Source organism: Saccopteryx bilineata, chromosome 2 (genome assembly GCF_036850765.1).
Source record: "Saccopteryx bilineata isolate mSacBil1 chromosome 2, mSacBil1_pri_phased_curated, whole genome shotgun sequence".
Lineage (NCBI taxonomy): Eukaryota > Metazoa > Chordata > Mammalia > Chiroptera > Emballonuridae > Saccopteryx > Saccopteryx bilineata.
The window spans coordinates 369,428,727-369,450,306 of record NC_089491.1 but is presented as its reverse complement, the minus strand read 5'-3'; the positions used below and the strand labels follow the sequence as shown (position 1 = coordinate 369,450,306).

The 21,580-nt window shown below is 39.5% G+C and overlaps 1 protein-coding gene across 6 annotated transcripts in view; it reads right to left on the bottom strand.

Annotated features, from left to right (window-relative positions):
* AP2B1 (adaptor related protein complex 2 subunit beta 1) overlaps positions 1 to 21,580 on the bottom strand; it is a 125,484-nt gene that overhangs the window by 38,026 nt on the left and 65,878 nt on the right. For 4 of the 6 annotated variants that reach the window (XM_066263362.1, XM_066263366.1, XM_066263365.1 and 1 more), the window contains exons 15-18: positions 8,240 to 8,281; positions 7,276 to 7,422; positions 6,028 to 6,173; positions 2,974 to 3,103 (exon numbers count right to left, since the gene is read on the bottom strand). In XM_066263362.1, the coding sequence (XP_066119459.1) occupies positions 2,974 to 3,103; positions 6,028 to 6,173; positions 7,276 to 7,422; positions 8,240 to 8,281 (465 nt within the window). The remainder of the gene's footprint in view (positions 1 to 2,973; positions 3,104 to 6,027; positions 6,174 to 7,275; positions 7,423 to 8,239; positions 8,282 to 21,580) is intronic. The other 2 variants (XM_066263364.1, XM_066263367.1) reach the window with 1 other exon arrangement.

Below are 21,580 nucleotides of genomic sequence, written 5' to 3'. Positions count from 1 at the left end.
AGCTAAAACACATACTGCATTTAAAATTTCATTTCCTCAACCCCTAGATATTTCCCCCCCCGATTTTATAGTCTGGAGTACTAGGAAAATACTAATTTTTCCTACTTGAGCTCTAAAATTTAAACATTATGTAAATATAATGTCTAATTGCCCATCAATCTTGATCTAGCTTTATGTGGATCTAAGATTTGATTGTTTTGTTCTTCCTGGGACAAGAGCAGAATGGCAGCTGAAATGTAAAGTAACCCGCCCACCTTGGGCTAGCCGTTAGTTTCAACTTCCATCAGTAGACATTAAATAGAGCTATTTATAGGTGTGAATTTTTTTTTCTCTTTTCAAGTTTTTGCTTATCTTCTCCACTGGGAAATGCCAATTAAAGAGAAAATAGCCATAATTATGACATCCCTGAGAAGAGAATCCATGAGAAAAACATGCTGAATCAGCAGCTGCTACAGATGGAACTTTTTTTCCTAGAGAAGCTGAGATGCTTTATTACATTCCATTTATTTATTTTTATCCTTTTTTTTGTGTGTGTGATCGAGAGAGAGGGACAGATAGGGACAGACACAGGAAGGGAGAGAGATGAGAAGCATCAATTCTTCATTGCAGCAACTTAGCTGTTCATTGACTGCTTTCTCATATGTGCCTTCACTAGAGAGCTCCAGCCGAACCAGTGACTCCTTGCTCAAGCCAGTGACCTTGGGCTCAAGCCAGAGACCATGGAGTCATGTCTTTGAGCCCACACTCAAGTCAGTGACCCTGCGCTCAAGCTGGTGAGCCCGTGCTCAAGTCGGATGAGCCCACACTCAAGCCGGCGACCTTGCTGTTTCAAACATGGGTCCTCTGCGTCCCAGTCCGATGGTCCATCCACTGCACCACTGCCTGGTCTTTAGTACATTTCATTTAGATGGAAAGTATTTCAGTTTGCTTTTTATAATGGCAGGTTTATATAAAAAGCTTTGGAGGGAGGGGTCTGGGCTAAGATTCAGTGTCTGTTATAAAGGTTTCTACTCGAATGGTTCATTTCACTGAATGGGAAAGGGAAATGCAAATAGGAAAGTAAACTGACATTTCTTTATTTACTGTTTCCTTTTAAAGAGCAGAAAATTTGCCCTGGTTTCTGTGACCCAAATTCCCTTTCCTATTTCTAAAGTAAAGCATTTTTGCACTCATGCTGACTGTCCTCAAATATTAGGCTTGAGGCTCTCTGGGCCAACAGGAGGTTAGATTTCAATAAAAAGGGGGCAGATGTAGATTTGGATTAGCTACTTACTTTAGGATTCTGTGCTGGAAAAGCCCCTTAACACTTTACTCTCATCATAGTAACAGCCAGTTCCATCTGCACAGTAATCCTTGTTATGTTTCTCTAGTCTGAGCCAAGTTATATTGTGACTCACTCATCTACACTCTAAATCATTACACTCTTTGCTGGAAAAGAGGCAGTCAACTATTGTAGCAACAAGGTAGTTAGTGAACTGGCAAACAGGCTTGTTTTTTGGGGATTTAAACTACTGAGAAGCATTAGTTTTAATTTCAAGTAATTTTACTGTTGATGTTTCACCTTCAGTACTAGTATCTCACACTGCTATTTCCAGAAGAGTAAGCAATGGAATCCCACCTGTCTTGACTGCAAAGTGGAAGGTGGTTATTTTTCTTTAATCACTTTAAACATATTTTATCCTCTCATTCTGGCTATTCTATCATTTCAAGTTCTTGGTAGAAGGACTGCCAATCCTCTTTGCTGTGTCTTTAGACTGTCCTTCACAGTGCATCTTTTTCGGCTGGCCTTTGATCAACAGTGACGTAAGATGGCAGCCACCCAGGGCTCAATTTATAAAAACCGAATATATAGCCTTAAAATAGAATGCAGAACTAAATACTCAGAAGCAACCCCTTTGGTAAGATTTGTAACAAAAATTAATACGAATAAAGTAAATAGTTCTAACGGAGTGGTGAACTCAAGAGCTATTATCAATGCTAGCAAACCGGCAGCATTCATATAGCATCAAATTTGTCCCGCAGCCTGACCTGTGGTGGCGCAGTGGATAAAGCATCAACCTGGAAATGTTGAGGTCACCGGTTCGAAGCCCTGGGCTTGCCTGGTCAAGGCACATATGGGAGTTGATGCTTCCAGCTCCTCCCCCCTTCTCTCTCTGTCTCTCCTCTCTCTCTGTCTCTCCCTCTCCTCTCTAAAAAAAAAAAAAAAAAAAAAGAATAAAAAAAATTTGTCCCGCAGGTCTGGTGCCTAATCATGTCTAAAGAAATACAAGACTCCCTCAGCCACCTGAAGGACAGTGTTAAAGCAATTAAAAGGAAAACCACAACATGACTGGTGGTGGCACAGTAGATAGAGCGTCAACCTGGGATGCTGAGATTCCAGGTTCAAAACCCCAAGGTTAACGGCTTGAGTTGCCTTCTTGTTGTTGAACCCCAGAGGGCTTATATTTCAAAGAAAAATTCAAAATAGATTAAAACTTAATAAAACTCTAAATTAGGATTTAAACATTCTAAAAAATACAGTATTTCAAGATTAAGGGGCTCCAGCAGACCTGATCAATCAAGTTCCAAACTCCTCAAGATTCTGCTACAGGTAGAAGAGTGATGTGCTAATAGCTAGTATTTAAGTCCAGACAACCTAACTGTACATGGTTGTATGTTTAAACATAACCTCCACATGATTCTGTACTGAGATCTATTTTTATATAAATGACATTCAAATTTTCTATGTGAGTCTTAAGAGGAAAGAAAAGATCTTTAACAGTTTCTAAATGTTTGAGGAAAAGAATACCTTTCTATGTCAATGCATAACCTTAAAAAAATAAACTCATCCACAGACTTATTGTAAAAAGTATTCCGTGACCAAATCTAATATACAGAAGGGTGGGGTGTTTCATATAAAATAAAATTTAAAAAAATGATAAAATAAACTTGGCAAGCTACCAGCTTGTAGCCTGAGTGCAGTCCAGTTCTAACCTGCAGGTTGTTCAGAGGCTCCATCTTCATGACCGGGCCCAAGGTGTTGAGAGGCAGGGAGACATCAATGCTCTGGTTTGGCATCAGTGGTGTGTGGATGGCCAGAGGAGTGCTGGGGATGACACCAAAGCTAGGAGAAAGGATGAAGAAATTTTAGAAGTTAATTAGGAGACAGGATTTAGCCACATGGTTGGGTTTCAATGGCTTTTTACTCCAGAGAAACATAATTTTTTGTAATTCTAAATGAAAGAATAGTAGGACCCAAGGTCCTCAATTCTAATGTACACTGGTTACAACATAACTTTCATTTTCCATTAAATAAATTTGAGGAAGGAGAAAGAGTCGTAAGCACAGAATTGCTTTGTTGGTGCTCTGATTCTGAAAGTTTCTTACGTTTATAACATCATAAGGGACAGATATGATAAGCCCATGAGATCAACAGAGCTGGTGAGAAAAGCTCTGGAGGGGCAGCAGGGAGGTCCAAGGAGTTCCGAGGAAACTAGCGGTGGTAGGCTGCAGAGACCGACAGTAAATACCCACTCTCAGAAGACAGACCCCATTCCTGATGTAAAGTGCTGTGAGTAAAACTACGATCAAACAGAGGACAATACAGAAGTGAAGTGAAGAAAGATGGAATATTCCCGCGGGGCTTGGAGGTGACAGAGATCAACAAGCACCACCTTCCAAAAGGGAAACAAACACCCTGAACACAGGGCTGTGTCCTTGAAGGCAGAGACCAGTAAAAGAATCTATAGAACTCAGGATGGAAATATAGTCTCTTTGAATCAAGTTAGGTTTTGAGAGGCACTGGAGTTGTGGCTCCACCATAGTAAAGGAAGGAGAGCTCTTGAGCAGCAAAGCCAAAAACACTACCCCAGCTTATCTTCCTTAAACCACTTGTTAATAGTCCTGCAAATTCCAATTCATTCAACTATGAATATCACAATGGTATAAACATAGCACTTGTTCAAAGACACTATTCTTAAAAAGTAGAAAAACAGCAGTATAACTTCCTATTGACAAACAAAATATATATCTATATATCTATCTATATATAGATATTTACATATCTATATATATGTTTTTTGTTTTGTTTTGTTTTGTTTTCATTTTTCTGAAGCTGGAAACAGGGAGAGACAGTCAGACAGACTCCCGCATGCGCCCGACCGGGATCCACCCGGCATGCCCACCAGGGGCGACGCTCTGCCCACCAGGGGGCAATGCTCTGCCCATCCTGGGCGTCGCCATGTTGCGACCAGAGCCACTCTAGCACCTGAGGCAGAGGCCACAGAGCCATCTCCAGCGCCCGGGCCATCTTTGCTCCAATGGAGCCTTGGCTGCGGGAGGGGAAGAGAGAGACAGAGAGGAAAGCGCGGCAGAGGGGTGGAGAAGCAAATGGGTGCTTCTCCTGTGTGCCCTGGCCGGGAATCGAACCCGGGTCCTCCGCACGCTAGGCCGACGCTCTACCGCTGAGCCAACCGGCCAGGGCCCCAGATTGCCTTTTTTTTTAAACACATTTTTATTGATTGATTTAAGAGAGAGAGAGAAAGGGGAGAGAAGTGAGAGGCATCAACTCATAGTTACTTCTGGTATGTGCCTTGATGGGCAAGCCCAGGGATTTTAACTGGCGACTTCAGCATTCTAGGTTGACAATCGATCCACTGAGCCACCAAGGACAGGCCAGACTGCCTTTATTATCATGTACCAGTATTTCCCCAACAGTTTTGGCCTTTAACAAGGCCAGCTCCCTTAAAAGTGGCTGGAAATATAACTGCTCTTGACAGAAGAAAATAGATTTTCTAGATAGTTAAGTGATTTCTAGTGTCAAACTTTCAAATCCAGTTATTTCCAAATGACTAGAAATAAATAAGACAGTCACTGATGTGAGTTGTTATAGACAAATTTTATTACATCTATTTTAGGGGTCCAATTATAGCTTGGTTAGAAACAAGTTTGACTACCTTGTATTTATGAATAAATAAATGGACCTGCTATCAAAATCTAGCCAGTGTCCTAAATCAGGATTAATAAAAACCAGTGAGCCTGACCTGTGGTGGCGCAGTGGATAAAGCGTCGACCTGGAAATGCTGAGGTCGCCGGTTCAAAACCCTGGGCTTGCCTGGTCAAGGCACATATGGGAGTTGATGCTTCCAGCTCCTCCCCCCTTCTCTCTCTCTTGTCTCTCCTCTCTCTCTCCCTCTGTCTCTCCCTCTCCTCTCTAAAAATGAATAATTAAAAAAAAAAATTAAAAAACCCATCTCCAGGAGGTGGTAGGTGTGGCAGCAGAGGACGAGGTGTCATCCCCCTGTAGCTCTGAGACTCTGCAAGAATTTCAGGGTCACAGTCCCAGCTACGTATTAGCTGAATGTCACAGCCCTGCGCCACATCTTAGGCCTAGCCCTGAGAAAGATTTGGGGCCAACCAAGACCAGACTATCTTTCAAAGTGGTGGTTGAGAAAAAATATTTTAAAAAAAACCAGTGATGTCTCAGAACTAACTTTTTACTTCCTCATGTTCTCCACATTAAAGCAGAGAATCCACTGCTAAAAGCAGACTGGCCAGCCTATATTTAATTATTCAGCTCACCAGGTCTACTGACTGTCTTCTACATTGTTTATATCACTGAAGTATTCATTTTGTCCCATCAAATGTGTGAGCTGTGGACACACATTTGTTTGGTTCACTACTCTAACCTCAGTACCTTGAAATGTCTGGCACACAGATGCTAAGTAATAATTTGTTAAATAAGTAAATGGGATTCATTTAAAAACAATTTTTAAAAAATAAACTAGTAAAAATACTCTAGTCCTAGAACCCTTTAAGAGGGCATTAAGTTCTGATTTCCCCATTCCACATGGATGAATTTCCCAGCAAAATTGCCTAGGGCCTGCAGGGTTGAAGCTGACAACCGGACAGCTGTACAAAAGCCAGTATTCACTCTACACCTAGCATTGCAACATGAGAATTTTACCCATTGTGAATGGAACATTCTCTTATTGGACACAACGTACACCATGCCGTCTCAGGATCTAGCTCGGAACTCACATTTCTTACCTATTCTTGTTAAATTGGATTGCAAAGTCTGTCATGTGCTGCAGGGCTTTGTTGGTGAAATTCATTTCCATATAGATGTGTCCCTGACGATGAGTAAATGTTCCAGAAATCTCCAAGCCTTTAGCCTTTACCGCAGGCAGCCAGACCTGAAACACAGTATAAAGCCCAATGACACTAGAAAAAATTTATCTTGATGTTATTTGTTTTTGAATAATTATAAAATTTCAATTTCATTTTCTTAGGTATTATGGTGAGTTTGTTAGTAACTTTGGTGAAAAGCTTAAAAGGGAAGGAAATCTGATGAAAATGCCTATCTATGGCCTGACCTGTGGTGGCGCAGTGGATAAAGCGTCGACCTGGAACACTGAGGTCGCCGGTTCAATACCCTGGGCTTGCCTGGTCAAGGCACATATGGGAGTTGATGCTTCCTGCTCCTCCCCCCCCGCCTTCTCTCTCCCTTCTCTCTCTCTCTCCCCTCTGTCTAAAATGAATAAATAAAATCTTTTAAAAGGGGGGGGGGATGCCTGTCTATCATCTTTGAAGGCTTTTTTTTTTTTGAAGACTTTTTTTTAATGATTACAAAACCGTTAACAAAAATTTCCTTAAGGGCAAAGACAATGCCTTATGTATATACTTTTAACTATTGCTATACTTTCTACTAAACAGTAAATAGGAAGTACTCAAATATTGCTGAAATAATCTGAATACCCATTTTCTTCATACAATTCATTCATTACCCACCACTGGGTCCAGAACTACAGTAAAGGTGGTATCCTCTTTTGATTTCCATCTGAGCATGATCTCAAGCAAGGCTGAGACTAAAAGAACACCAATGACACAAACTCTTAACTCTATAAAAAAAAAAAAGTGCCCCAAACTTGAGCAGGGAATCCATATGTGGTATCAATGGGAAGAGGGAATGGAAGGAATGAGAAATCGATGTGTTAATTCTCAATACTTTATTTTCCCCTTGTTGTATTATATTTCAAATTTACACTAGATTGACTCTAGTGTTGACAAACTAGACTGTTTCTAAACATGAGAGCAAAACTCAAATACTTAGTATTGCCAATTTTAAATCTAATCATAAAAATGGTTAACAAAGATGCTATAGTGCTTCTTATTGTTGAGTATGAGGACATTTCCAAACAAGGGCTCAAACCCTGAATTTATTATCAGTAGAGTAAATAAATGCTAGGAGCTAAGTAATTTGGGTCCCATCCATTAAGAAACTGTTGCTTTACTTACAGCCTTAGGAGCCACATATCCACCATGTGCCATGCCTATCCCTGTAGAGAGTTCAAATAGGTCATTCAGACCACTGCTGACCACGGCAGGAGTAGGTGAAGGAGCAAAGGTTGCAGGCACTGATGAAGGGATGAAGGATTGTCCAACCTATAGGGAAAAGGGTGGCGGCGGGGGGGGGGGGGGGAGTCAGGAAGAACAGTTAATAGTCCTTACAATATCTCCACATATTTTAGTAGTACTGATAAATCAATAAGAACACATCATAATTACAATATTCTTAGGAGTTAAATTAGTATATTGTCCTTTAAATCATCATTGATAAGATATATAAACACTCCAGAAGTTCTATCAAGAAAGAGTAATTAATTAGTAGGATTAGGAACACAGTGATCCAAGATTTTTTATTTGTTTCCAATTTTAGCTTCCACGATTCTGTGCAAAAGGCCTACGAGTACACTAAGGAAGGGAAGTTTATTTTTACAGGAAGAAGGAGAAGCATCCAACTCAGCAGCTCCATTTCTACTTGGGTCCAGGCAAGTCTTACTTCCCCATTTAAGCATAAACATCTAGCAGGAAACTCTCCTGAGGGAGAAGGATATTCACATCCCCCAAACTAACTTACAAGGAGAGTCTTACTCTGAGTCCAACCGACTGTCAAGTTTTTTTACATGACACCAGAGAATAAAAGCATTCTCTAGTCAAGATGGGAGGTTCCATTTACCTCTTTCAATGTCAGGAGAACAAAGATCTTTGTAAACACCAGAGCACCAATCCCTAAAGATGCCCCTATACCGCAAAAGATCCCAAGTAACCCTATGCTATGTTCTACTCTTCACACACTGCTACAGAAGTTTTGGTGTATAGTGCTAGATAGCAGCAGTGGCTGGTCTGAGAATGTGTGCACAGGAAAGGCATCAAACAGGGGGCAGCGCATCCCATGGTAAAAAAAATGGATGGCACTTACTGCCGGACTTCCTCCAATGCCCCCGCCAAGGTCACTGCCAAGCTGAAAGAGAGAAAGGAGAGAGAGGAGAGAGAGGTAGAGTTCATTTAACTAAGTACTAGACGCCCATACAGAATCTGTAAATTGCTCTACCAAGTTGCTCGGAATATATGCTATTCAACTTGTATCCTAAAGCTGAAAGAAATTCTAGACTGCAAAGAAATATGTCCTAGGGGAACCAAGTAGTGGCAGAGATGGTATGTGGGAGTTTTGAGAAAACTTAGGAAAAAGGTGGAGCTGGGACATCTCAGGGATGTTTCATATCCAATCTTTCCACTGGGGTACACAAGGACAAATCCAAACAGAATTTGAAGAATCTGCATATTCCAAAAAGTTTTATGTTCAAGCAGTAATATTTTGAATATATCTTATTTTTCTTTAAAAGGAAATTGGGGGGTGGCGAGAAAAGCAAAGAAAAACTAAAATGTGCTTTGATGTACAAAACCTGTTGCTCCAATTGAGTCATAATTTCGAGCTTCAAAAATTATAGGTGGAACAAGAGTGATTTTTAAAGTTTAGAACTTTCGGGCCCTGGCCAGTTGGCTCAGTGGTAGAGCATGGGCCTGGTGTGTGGAAGTCCCGGGTTCGATTCCCTGCCAGGGACCACAGGAGAAGCAACCAACTGCTTCTCCACCCCTCCCCCTCTCCTTCCTTCCTCTCTGTCTCTCTCTTCCCCTACCGCAGCCAAGGCTGAATTGGAGCAAAGTTGGCCTGGGCGCTGAGGATGGCTTCAGGGCCTCCACCTCAGGCACTAGAATGGCTCCAATTGCAGCAGAGCAATGTCCCAGATGGTCAGAGCATCACCCCCTGGTAGGCATGCTGGGTGGATCCCGGTAGGGCACATGCAAGAGTCTGTCTGTCTGTCACCCCCACCCCTGCTTCTCACTTCGGAAAAATATAATAAATAAATAAATAAATAAAATTAAAGTTTAGAAGTTTCCTAAGAAAGAAAACAGCTGGGGTAGGAAGCTATACTACTTGGGGGAAAAGTGGGAAGGCACACAATGCTGCAAATCTCTCTCGAAGTCAATGCTACTAAGGAGGAATACTGAGATTTATTTGGAGTAGATCAGTTAAAAAGATGTTATTAGAGAATTAGTTTAACTTAATTAGCTAGAAGACAGAAAGATGGTCTTAGTAGAGCCCTTCTCTTCTCAGGGCTCTTACATAATTCACCCCAAATCAGTCTTCCATGACAAAAACATTGAACTGAAGCTGAAAATAGCCGGCATGAAGAAACAGGAAACCCATATGTACACAATTAATGCTACTGTTTAAAAAGCAAAAACACCTTTTTTTTTTTGCTCTACTTCCACATTTGCTTCCTCCTTAGTTTTCACTGTGCATCTAAAATTCCTCTTTGAATCATCAAATGCTTGTGTCTGCTTCTCAAGACAATGTTCCCTTTATTGTCTGTCATTTAGTGATAGAAACTTGCAGATCTTTGTGCTGCAGTTATGTTAAAAAACAAAATTGTAATAGTTTTCAGAATTTAGGAAAGAGGATTTATTGTCTTAATATACAGGCATATAAAACAGCTGGACCAAAATCTAAAAAATAACCTAAATTGAAAAACAGTAAGACCTCAGAGAAAGTTCTATTTCCACATGACAGAAAATAACTCCAGGCAGGTGCTTCTAACCAGCATTAATAAGCACGATATTCTACACTAATCTACAGGGCATCCCAAAACTCTCAAAGTCTGGCTCCCGAAGACTACTTAATGATTTACATGAAAAATCCCATCCATAAATCAATGAAAAGGTCACCACAAATAAGAATTTGAATAACCAGAAAAGCACAAATGCAAAAATAAAAGATATCACACATCTGCTTTCTCCCTGGTTCTAGAATAGCACACATCTGCAGCATGACATCTCAAAAGCATAAAATGCTCTTTATTCAAACAAACACTGATATGTTTACTGGTATAAAAGGCACTACTGGCAATGTAGAGATGTCAGGCAATCAGATGAATAAAACCCAGCTCTGCCCACTGGAGGAGAAACAAAGCATGAATGCAAAATCAAACGATATACTAAAGCAAAACAGGGACGTTCTGAAGGGAAAAGCCTTCTCTGGATGAAGATAATGAAAAGCTTCAAAACGGTGGTAGTGTGGGATTATAACAAGCAAAAATTGGGAGGGGGTTTATTTCTCAAAGGGCATAAACAAAGACTGAAAAAAAAGAAACATGAATAAAAGCATGATCAAGAAGGGAGTATAGTTAGACCATAGCACAGGATAGCTATGTTGAGGGTGGGGGGACGGGGGTGGAAAGAAGACATAGAAAAGTTTGCAAAGGCAGGCTGATTACAGGATGTCTTTAGATTTTAATTTTTCCTGGAAGTTTCTTAGACTAAAATTCAAGCTTTCTAAGAGTACTAATAACTATTTTAATTGTGTTTCATAACTATGGTTTTCAATTTTAGAAACACAATGGAATCAACCACCTGTGATTTGTTTTATTTGGGGGGGGGGTGGCAGGAATTTAAAAAATAGTAATGCCTGAGTATCACCCCAGAGGTAGTGATTTAACTGTTTTGGTTGTAGCCTGGGCATCAAAATTTTGAAAAGCCTCCCTAATGATTCTTATGTACAGACAAAGTTGAAAAAACACTGCCTTAGAGAATTAACTATTATTCGAACTCAAGATTCCTCTGTTCAAAAATGACTTTGGAGCTAGCTAACTCTTAAATAAAAAGGAAGTTAGAACTTGACTGGAAATTAAACCCCTTTTAAGGAAGGGGAAGGTGCAAAATGCCTCATTTGTGCTGATACTCTGATCTGGTTTTATGACTTTCTGACGGGCTCACTCCTTCCCTTCTCCCCCAACCACTGTCCTCCTTTCTGGCCAGGCTTACAAACCAAGCTTAAAAGAGATGGAATTTTTTATGAACCTGGTTGGCACTCATTTGGCAAGAAAGAAAAATATACTAGAAGAGAGTAGCAGTTTTATCAAATAGGCTAAATTCAATAAAAGGCCTTGAGCAAAGACCCTCACTGGTGATGTTTAAGTCAAGGAAATAATGCCCAATTACAGCCCTTATTTTCTTAGCTACCATTTTTATTATCTTTGAGTATTATATGAACATTACCTTAGCTAGAAAAGATCTGAATGTACTCTCTCCCCCATGCTGCTAGTCAATTTAATTTAAAACCAAGGAAGAAACTAAAAAGAAAGCCTGATATTTATGTTCAGTATAGCAGATATAACTCAGCTATAAGACAAAACCGAAGAGCTATTAGACACATAACCAGAAATATGAAGGTTCACCTAACTATGTTATGTGCAGAGAGCAAAGGGAAAGGAAAACGGCAATATATGTTTTCTAACTAGCAAAACTGAAGCAAGATTCTAAGAAAGGTTATTATCCTCTTCTCTGAAAGTATGACAAAGGTGACAGTACAGAGATGCCATGCCATCAGTGACTAATAGGGAGATGTCAGCAAGGACAGGAGTCAATTACCCAGTGTGTGGCTTCTCCTGTTTACTATGACAAGCATAATGATGCAGATATTATCAAGAAAAAGAAAAACTAGAAACCAGAACAAAACCCAGGAAAGTTGTCATGTAGCCTAAACTAGTTCTTAACCATGTCAGTCAGCTGCTGTATTATCTAGAGTCAGACAAGAATTATCTGTTTGTTAACACTTACTTATCAGGTAGGGTACAAAAGCAAACTAAGATTTGTATAAATTCAGTGATATCTGTTACCAGTAAGCTGGTGGAATCCAGGAGTGAAAAGGGATAGGTGCGTAGGGCACGGCTTTATTCTCAGTCTTTGGTGTCCAGGTACTGTGTCTTATGTGCCTCTCAAAGCTGTCCACTTCCCACTGCTCCCTGGATTGCCTTACTTGACTGCCATTTTCTCTACAAGGAAATAATATCAACTATAGGCCAACTAAATGAGGATACAGAAAGATGAAGACAAGGTGCCAATTTCAGAAAAAGATTATTTCAAATGCTGAAATCGAGAATTTTCCTAAAGATCTGTACCTGATAACCAAGTCCAAATTTTCTGCTAGAGCTATATAGTTCCTTCAGTCCTCAATCTAAATCACAGTAGTTGTGGTCATTAAATGGCATCGAGAATAATACTAATATTTGGCCACTGTCAAAGAGTGGCTACTTTATAATGACTCAAGTAGTGCTGAACAGGGTGGTATCATGATGGCTCATTGTAATTTATGGGTTAAAAGGATTTCAACATGATTTCATGAGTTCTGCACACAGCCAGACTGAGCCAAAAGTCTGACAGCTGAGTTTGCATACAGCTCTAGTTCAGCTAGTCATCAAAAGGAAAAACCCTCAGTTCAATGGCAATATGCTGCAATAGCATAACTACACAGACAGAAACTCAAGACTAAAATTCTATAAAGGAACAAGTCTGCCTAAGACTTGTTCTTTTCCAAGAAAAGAAAAAAATTACTTTTTATAAGTTTATCAGCCTGACCTGTGTTGGCCCAGTGGATAAAGTGTCATCCTGGAATGCTGAGGTCACCAGTTCGAAACCCCCAGCTTGCCCAGTCAAAGCACACATGAGAAGCAACTACTATGAGTTGGTGCTTCCTGCTCCCCTCTCCTCCTCTAAAGTCAATAAAATCTTTTTTTTTAAATAAGTTCTGGCTGGATGGCTCAATGGATAAAACATCATTCCAACATATTGAGGTTGCAGGTTTGATTCTCAGTCATGGTACAAACAAGAAGCAATCAATGAGTACACAACTAAATGGAACTAAGTGGAACAGTGAGTTGATGCTTCTCTCTTACTCTCTCAAATCAATGGAAAAATTAAGAAAAAAAAATTTATCAACTGAGATGGCCACTGAGCAGACAAAAAAAAAAAAATCCTCAAAATAATCACAATAACTGATCTGGGTTAACCCCTTTTGAGGTCCATCTGACCAAAGTACCTTCCTACTTCTAAAACCGTGGAGCTGAGTGTCTAACGACATTTTTTTAATTAAAGGTGTAGATCTTAAGCTCAGACATTTCTTTGCTCCTGTCTAGAGTTATTTGATGCTTTCCAGAACTGATTTAACTGAAGGGAGTCTAAGGAATGTTTCAGGTCATACAGCCTAAAGACAGCTGTGTTGTTCAGAGTCAAAATAATGTGAAAATATGATAGTATATAAAGATTATATCAAACAATAGAACTTACACCAAAACCCTACTGGTGTCAAAAATATCAATGTGTTTTTTTCCTATTAAAGCTTTAAATTTTAGAAGACATAAACTATCTCCTAGGTAAAAGTATGATTTTCAGCTGTTGAGCTGCAATTTTAATTTGACTTTCAAAAGGCTATTTAAAAAGCATCATAAAATATAATCAAGTTACTGAAAAAAGTCTGTAACCATGCAGAAGTTATTAAACTGATGGCTGAGAACAGACTTAATGTGAAATAGCATAAATGCGTTTATGTATAACACAAAACTATCAGAATATTCAACTTTAAGGGGGAAAAAAGGCTTATATAATAAGCAGAAAAGTAGGAGGATGTAACATTACTTCTCAAGATGGAACAGAGAACAGAATGTGACAAAAAGTCCTTAGAGTGGTTTCTTAAGTCAGACACAACTTAAAGTTGAAAATGGTAAAAGCCCACAAGAGAAGCTCTACATCCGTCTCATTTTCCTCTGTAGTACTTAACCTGACTACACAGGGTAGCGCAGAAGTAAGTTTACAGTTGCGAATACATGCAACAGCTTATTTCTGTGTCATTATTATTAATTATTGTATTATTTTCCATACAAACAACTGTAAATCTACTTTTGCCCCATGCCGTATACTTATCATCTGTCTCCCCCACTAGAATATAAGCTTGTAAGGATTCGTCACAACTATATTCCCAGGACAGAGAATAGAGCCTGACACAGAATATTTATTGAGTGAATGAGTGTTCTATTAACCATATAAATAGGACTATTGGCAATATTTCTTAAGGAGATAATTTTAAATGAATCACTAGAGAAAATTACCACAAAATTGACAGAAGACTGACAAAATTATTTCATCAACTGGTCTAGAGCATCATATCTGCATTAACCTTGCCAACATACATGAATATAACCATCTGGGGGGAAAAGGCCGTTCCCCAGGCCAAAGCCTTTTCTAGAGCCAAAACATACTGTGAGAGGTTCTGAGAGCCAGTTTTCAGCAGAAGAATGCCCTGCACATTATTTATTTGCCCCGAAAGTATATACTAATGTTTTATATCACAACTCACCACCAAATAGGAAGATGCGATTTCACGGCTCTACTTAAAAGAGGGTACGATGAACAATCTTGTCCCTTTTGCTGCAAGATAAACTTATCCAGTCCCTCTTTCTACAAATAAATAAACTTCTGCAGTCTTCAAGCTTTCCTCTACCTCCCAGTGGCACGCTAGCCCAAACTCATAAACCTGGGGCACCTGGGAAGTAAGGCAGAGAGAGGCCTAGGACAAACAAACCTTGTATTTTATCTTAAACATTCATGCAATTTACATTCTAAGCCTTAACACATCTCTGTTTAGTCTGTGTTTACATTACTTGATATCATTGCAATATAATGAGCCACATTTACCCTGCAGCTTCAAATGCACCCTACACTATGCTGTGTCTTCCAGAAATGGTGTACCCCAGTTTGAGAAGGACCAAAGTTAAGTGAGACTGGACTCTATTCTAGAAGGTGACTATAACAAATGAACTGGAGGAATCACAGGGTAGTGGAAAGGAAATTATCAACTCTGAACTTTTGAAAAAGTTTTGGGTTCAAATCTCAACTCTTAAATGACCTTCTTAGTATAAGCTCAATACTAATTACTTTGCAAGGTTAATCTGAGGATTAGTTCTAACACAGGAACTGGCACAGACATAGGCACTCAACAATTAAAAATTATTCCCATGATGGCCAGAGGCTAGCCTTGACTAAATCCATGCATTGAAAAAATAATAATAATAGTAATAATAATGATGATTATAAAAGTCACACTGAAGAATTTACCAGGCAAAAGTGGCCACAATTTAGAAAGATCTCTCTGCAACACCACCAAATCTAAAACTTAAGCTCTGAAATCACTGCAAATCTATTCCTGAGGAAGAAATATAAAAAATGCAAAACAGTATGTACAATGGATTCCACATGGGCTAAAATAAAGCTAAATCTATTCCTAAAATAGTTCATGACTTAAAATACCTGAAAGGTAAAAACCTATAAGAAACAGAGGGGGAGGTTTGGAAAAACACACTGGAGTCAGGAAAAGGCAGCCTCCCCTCTACTGCACTCCATCCAGCTGGGCACACTGAGAGCACATTCCTCTGGCAGGAAACCCTTCGCCAGCATAAAGGGTACTCCAGATAATTCTTCCTTTCCATTTTCAATGCACAACAGCACCATTTATCTAAGTAGAATAATACACAGCACCTTGGATGAACAAAGTCTATAATTTAGACTAAAAGTAAAGGGAACAAACAATTGAGATGCAATTATTATTTCAGTGATCCTCACAGATGTCAGACTCATTAGCACAGAGTTACCTTTGTAACGTGTACGCAACAGGTCACCTCCCACACAACAAATCAGAAAGATTTGCACTGTGAAAAAGTCACACTACCCAGAATGAGAAGTTTCTTAGATTCAGTATCAGAGGCATCAAAAGATACATACACAGCTTTTAAATCAAAGAACAAAGAAATCCAAGTAACTACTCCTGTAAGCCTACATCTATGTAAACAGTACACCACCATGCTCAATACACAGAAGTTCCATTCTCTGAATTCACTGCACATCAAGACCACAGTTAAGTTTATACTAAAAGAAGGAAATTATCTGTAGGCTTCAAGCAAAAAAAAATACCGTAAGTCCCCCCATTATCTGCAGGGGATACATTTCAAGTACCCTAGGGGATGCCTGAAACTGCAGATAGTACCAAACCCTATATGAGCTATGTTTTTTCCTATGCATACATTCTATGCCTGACCAGGTGGTGGCACACTGGATAGTGTCAACCTGGGATGCTGAGGACCCAGGTTCGAAGTCTTAAGATCGCCAGCTTGAGCAAAAGGTCATTGAGCTCAGCTGGAGCCCCTCTCCCTCACCCCGGTCAAGGCACATATGGGAAGGCAATCAATGAACAACTAAGGTGCTGCGACTATGACTTGATGCTTCTCATTTCTCTCCCTTCCTGTCTGTCTGTTCCTGTCTCTTTTTCTCTCTCTAAAAAAAATTAAGTTTAATTTATAAATTAGGCCCAATTAGACATTAAGAATAATAAAATAGAACATTTATAACAATATACTGTAGTAAAAGTTATGCAAATGTACTCTCTCTGATAACCAATCTGATAACTGAGATTGCTACTGAGTAACTAATGGGTAGGTAGTGTGGATACACTGGACAAAGGAATAATTCACATCTGGGCAGATGGCATGAGACTTGATCATTTTTCTCATAATGATGCACAATTTAAAGCTCAGGAATTATATATTTCTGAAATTTTCCACTTAATATTTTTGGACTGCAGCTGACCACAGGTAACTGCAAACATGGAAAATAGAAAACCATGACTAAGGGGGGACTACTGCATTTCCTCAATGATGATTCTAGAAAAAGTCACAACTCACTGAATCTCAAAATTTATCCAGTGCAATAATGAAAGAGGATGAACAGGATCTAATGGGAGGATCCCCAGAATATGAAAGGGAAAAATAACATTACCTTCTGAATATCAAGCTTTAAGATAGAGTAACAGAAAATAGGTAGACAATACAAAAGGAAAAAAAAGAGAACAATTTTCAGTTTCTTTTTTGTTTGAAAGAGAAAGAGACAGGAAGGGTGAGAGATGAGTAGCACCAACCTGTAGTTGCGTCAGTTTAACTGTTCATTAATTGCTTCTCATTCATATTTGACCCAGTGGGGAAAGGGGCTCAAGCCTAGCCAATCACCCCTTGCTCAAGCCAGCAACCTTGGGCTCAAGCCACTGACCATGGGATCATATTGATGATCTATGCTCAAGCCGGTGACCCCACATTCAAGCCTGCGACCGCAGGGTTTTGAACCTGAAACTTCAGCATCCCAGGTCAATGCTCTATCCACCGTGCCACCACCAGTCAGGCCAGTTTTCAGTTTCTAATTATGGAAAGTGAGCAAGGATAAAAAGGACCCTGGGACTGAACAACTAAACCTAAATTGGTCAAATTCAACTTCTAATAGGTTATATCACCTAAAAGCAAGTCACAATGGAAAAGTGTCCTGGGGGAAGAGGTCTATTTTTGTAGAAGTGCCAAAGAGGTGTACCAGAATAAAATTCTTCTGTGGAAATTACTGTCTTGGCTTAGAGATTGATTTTTAATATCTTATCTAACTCCATTTTAAATTTCATACGGCTCAAAAAAATTTTTCATATGACTCAATTTTCTTAACCTAGGCTGCAAAATTAAAATAAACTGAAAATCTTTTTTAAAACACCAATGTTTAGGTCCTTCCAGACTTCTGTTTAACGGCTCTAGAGTTGAGCCCAAACATTGACAGTATTTTTAAAAATATGGTACTATCTATGCAGCTCGAGTTGAGAACACAACCCTTAAAATAAAAGGCTAGTAGCTGTCATGCTTCTTTAGCAGCACACCACTGACCTCTTTGGGTAAGGTTCTGCTAGAAACCCAAGATAAAAGCAGCAGCCACAGTCTAGAAGCCGTGCTGATTGATTGCCTCTATGAAATGAAGCTATAACCCAGTGCCAGGCAAACCGAGAGCTCTAATTCTGGCCATATTTTAAATGGTGGTCTGGGTCAAATTCTGTCACTCCTAGCAATACTATTCTTCCTAAAGAATAAAAGAAAGACCTTTAACAAAATAATTTTAAGAGTTTTTTGGCCTCTCTTAATCAATTTGGGGCATTAACAAGAGCCCAAAGAGCGTTTACTAAGGCAGTCAAGAAAAAGAGCAGGCCCTGGCCAGTGGGTCAGAGGATAGAGTGCTGGCCTGGCGTATGGACATCCTGAATCTGATTTCTGCTCAGGGCACACAGGAGAAGCAACCATCACCTAGTCCCTCACCCCCTTCTCTCCTTCTTCCTCTCCTTGCAGCCAGTGGCTTGATTGGATCTAACATGGCCCCGGGCACTTAGGATAGCTCCACTGGAGCACATCAGCCTCAGGTACTAAAAATAGCTCGGTACTCAAGCATTGGACCTTGACAGGGGTTGCCAGATGGATGCATGAGGGAATGTACCTCACGATCTCCCCTCCTCCAGGTTTACCAACAGATATAGTTTGAACAGCAAACTAAAGTGGTTTATAGTGGTCATAGATATTCGATGTGTTTACTGTTCAAAATGTGGTCCATGAACCTGAGAGCTTGTTAGAAAGCAGACTTGTAGGCCTCACCCCAGATCAACTAAATTAGAAAGTGTCTTGTACAGCAGTGGTCCCCAACCTTTTTTGGGCTATGGATCGGTTTAATGTCAGAAAGTATTTTCACAGACTGGCCTTTAGGGTGGGACGGATAAATGTATCATGTGACCGAGACAAGCGTCAAGAGTGAGTCTTAGACGGATGTAACAGAGGGAATCTGGTCATTTTTTAAAAATAAAACATCATTCAGATTTAAATATAAATAAAACGGAAATAATGTAAGTTATTTATTCTTTCTCTGTAGACCAGTACCAAATGGCTCACGGACCAGTACCGGTCCACAGCCCGGGGGCTGGGGACCACTGTTGTACAGGATCTCCAGGAGATCTATATGCATGTTATAGTTTGAGAAGCACTTCTATTGATATGAGGCAAGAATTCACTCAAGAAATGGTAATATCTATACAAATTAAATGAAAATGTTAAGGATTATTTTTCTCTTTAAATTAGGTCATTTGCACAAGCACAACAAAAGCATTTTAAAAGTGCCAGTCTACTGCTACCTTAGAAACATCTTCCATAAAGCCAAATTTTGGCATTCCATGTGATGTTATCTTAAAAGAAATCTTGGCTCTCTGAGTGAATATACATTTAACCATGTACATCCAGATACAAAGCAAAAATAAAAAAGTTTTTACTCCTTTCATTTTGATTTCTGGGATATATTTATATATCAGAATAAGTTAAAATAAAACTGCAATAAATACTTTCTGGCATTGTAATACCAACTATATCATTACAAAGTCAGAAAAAGCTAAAATTTAGAATTACATAGGAACATTACTGGACATACATAATAAAGGTTATATAACATTAAAAAAATCCATTTTACACCTCACCTTCTAAAGGAACATCCTCTACAAAATAAAGAAAAGAAAAACAATATAAGAAAAAAATTTTAATTTTTAAAAATTTATTAATTTTAGAGGCGGGGGAACAGGAGCATCAACTTCCGTATGTGCCTTGACTGGGCAAGCCCAGGGTTTCAAACCAGCGACCTCAGGGTTTCAGATCGTCACTTTATCCACTGTGCCACCAAAGGTCAGGCCTAGGAAAATTCTAACAGTTTTCCTAGCTAAAGTAATAGTTGTGAGAATTCTAACAGATGACTGAATAGCTATGTAAAATGAGAAGGCTCATTGGGTTTAAGGGCTAGCAAGAGCTAATACAAAGCCAAAAAGAAACAACATGTCTGTTTCCTTTCATGCTAAAGTGGGTCAAGAAACAAGAGTATAGAAACCTGGGCCAGGCAACATCAAAACATAAGGTCTCTTTCTCCTCTCCATCCTTCAAGCTTAATTTGTCACTCTTAGGTACAATGAGACACCAGGGAAATTAGTAAGTAGGGTTGTTAACACATAACTTTGAGATGGAGATAATATTTAACCTGTGGTTAATGCATCAACAGAACAGAAAAGGCTATTTCAATGTTTATAAGGGATTTCTAGAAGTTGCCATGAATATTTCAATATTCATTTGTCAGTCTCCTGAGTCTCTAAAGAGGCTATACAGAAATGCAGTAATGATCATATGAGAAAACTATTGTTCTTATATAATCAGTCAACTACATTCACTAAAGATAGGAATATGAAAACAAATAATTCTATTCCCAAGAAACACTACAAGAGTGCTCACTTGTGTCACTGTAAGCTGGAGTCCAGAGCTTGGTCAGTGTAAACTCTGAAAGCAGTGACTTTCCGTTAGTAAAATGCACAACCCACAGAAATGTCTATAACTCCATTTCCTTAGACTCTCTGCTGGCCAAAAAGTACAAGTACCTGTAGTGGCTGGCGTAAATGCAAGGCAGAATGCAGCACATAAAGTAGAAGAGAAAATGCTGGTATATGTAGTAGAAAACAAAGTTGTTCTGTTTATGTAATATCTGAGAACATACAATTTTTGTATCTATGGCATCAGCCTTCTAATTTCTTGTGTGTGTGTGTGTGTGTGTGTGTGTGTGTGTGTGTGGCAGAGACAGAGAGAGTCAGAGAGAGGGACAGATAGGGACAGACAGACAGGAATGGAGAGAGATGAGAAGCATCAATTCTTTGTTGCGGCTCCTTAGTTGTTCATTGATTGATTTCTCATATGTGCCTTGACCGGGGGGCTACAGCAGACTGAGTGAACCCTTGCTTGAGCCAGCGACCTTGGGTTCAAGCTGGTGAGCCTTGCTCAAACCAGATGAGCCACGCTCAAGCTGGCGACCTCAGGATCTTGAACCTGGGTCCTCCACATCCCAGTCTGACGCTCTATCCAGTGCGCCACCGCCTGGTCAGGCCTAATTTCTGATGTTAAGAAATAAACCAATTTGTTGGGCATCTTTCTAGTCATCAGGTTGGCAAACACCTTATTTGCAAATGTCTAGCTAAAAGAGTCCATCTAATCCCATCACAGTTAAGTACCTAGTTTGCAGGAAGCCATGTGATAAGACCTGTTATTTTTCTGGCCTTCTCTACACAGATGGAAGGTCATCCATAATATTTCTCATTATCTTGTACAGCAACAAAACTAATTTTGGTTCCCAGCAGTGGCACATATTCAGATACTCTGGACTTCGGAGCCTTTTAGTGTTAGAATCCTGGAAGCTAATTAAATTGGAAGTATGACAGGGTGGCATGGAGAGGGAGAGAAGACCCAATTAAGCTGTACTTCCAAACTGTAATAAGATACATTCTTAATACAAATGGCTGCTTCAAACTCTTTTAGAATTAGATAGGCCATAAGCCAATAAGATATTAAAAAGGCAATGGTTTGAAAGCCTCAAGAGGACTATCTCTATAAGGTCACTTAAGATGCTATTCAGGTTAAAAGGGGAATTACCGAGGCTATCCAGAGTTTTAAGAAACAGGAAAAATAATGAGCTCTGGAAAGGACACTAAACATTAAGATTGCTGAACAGGCTG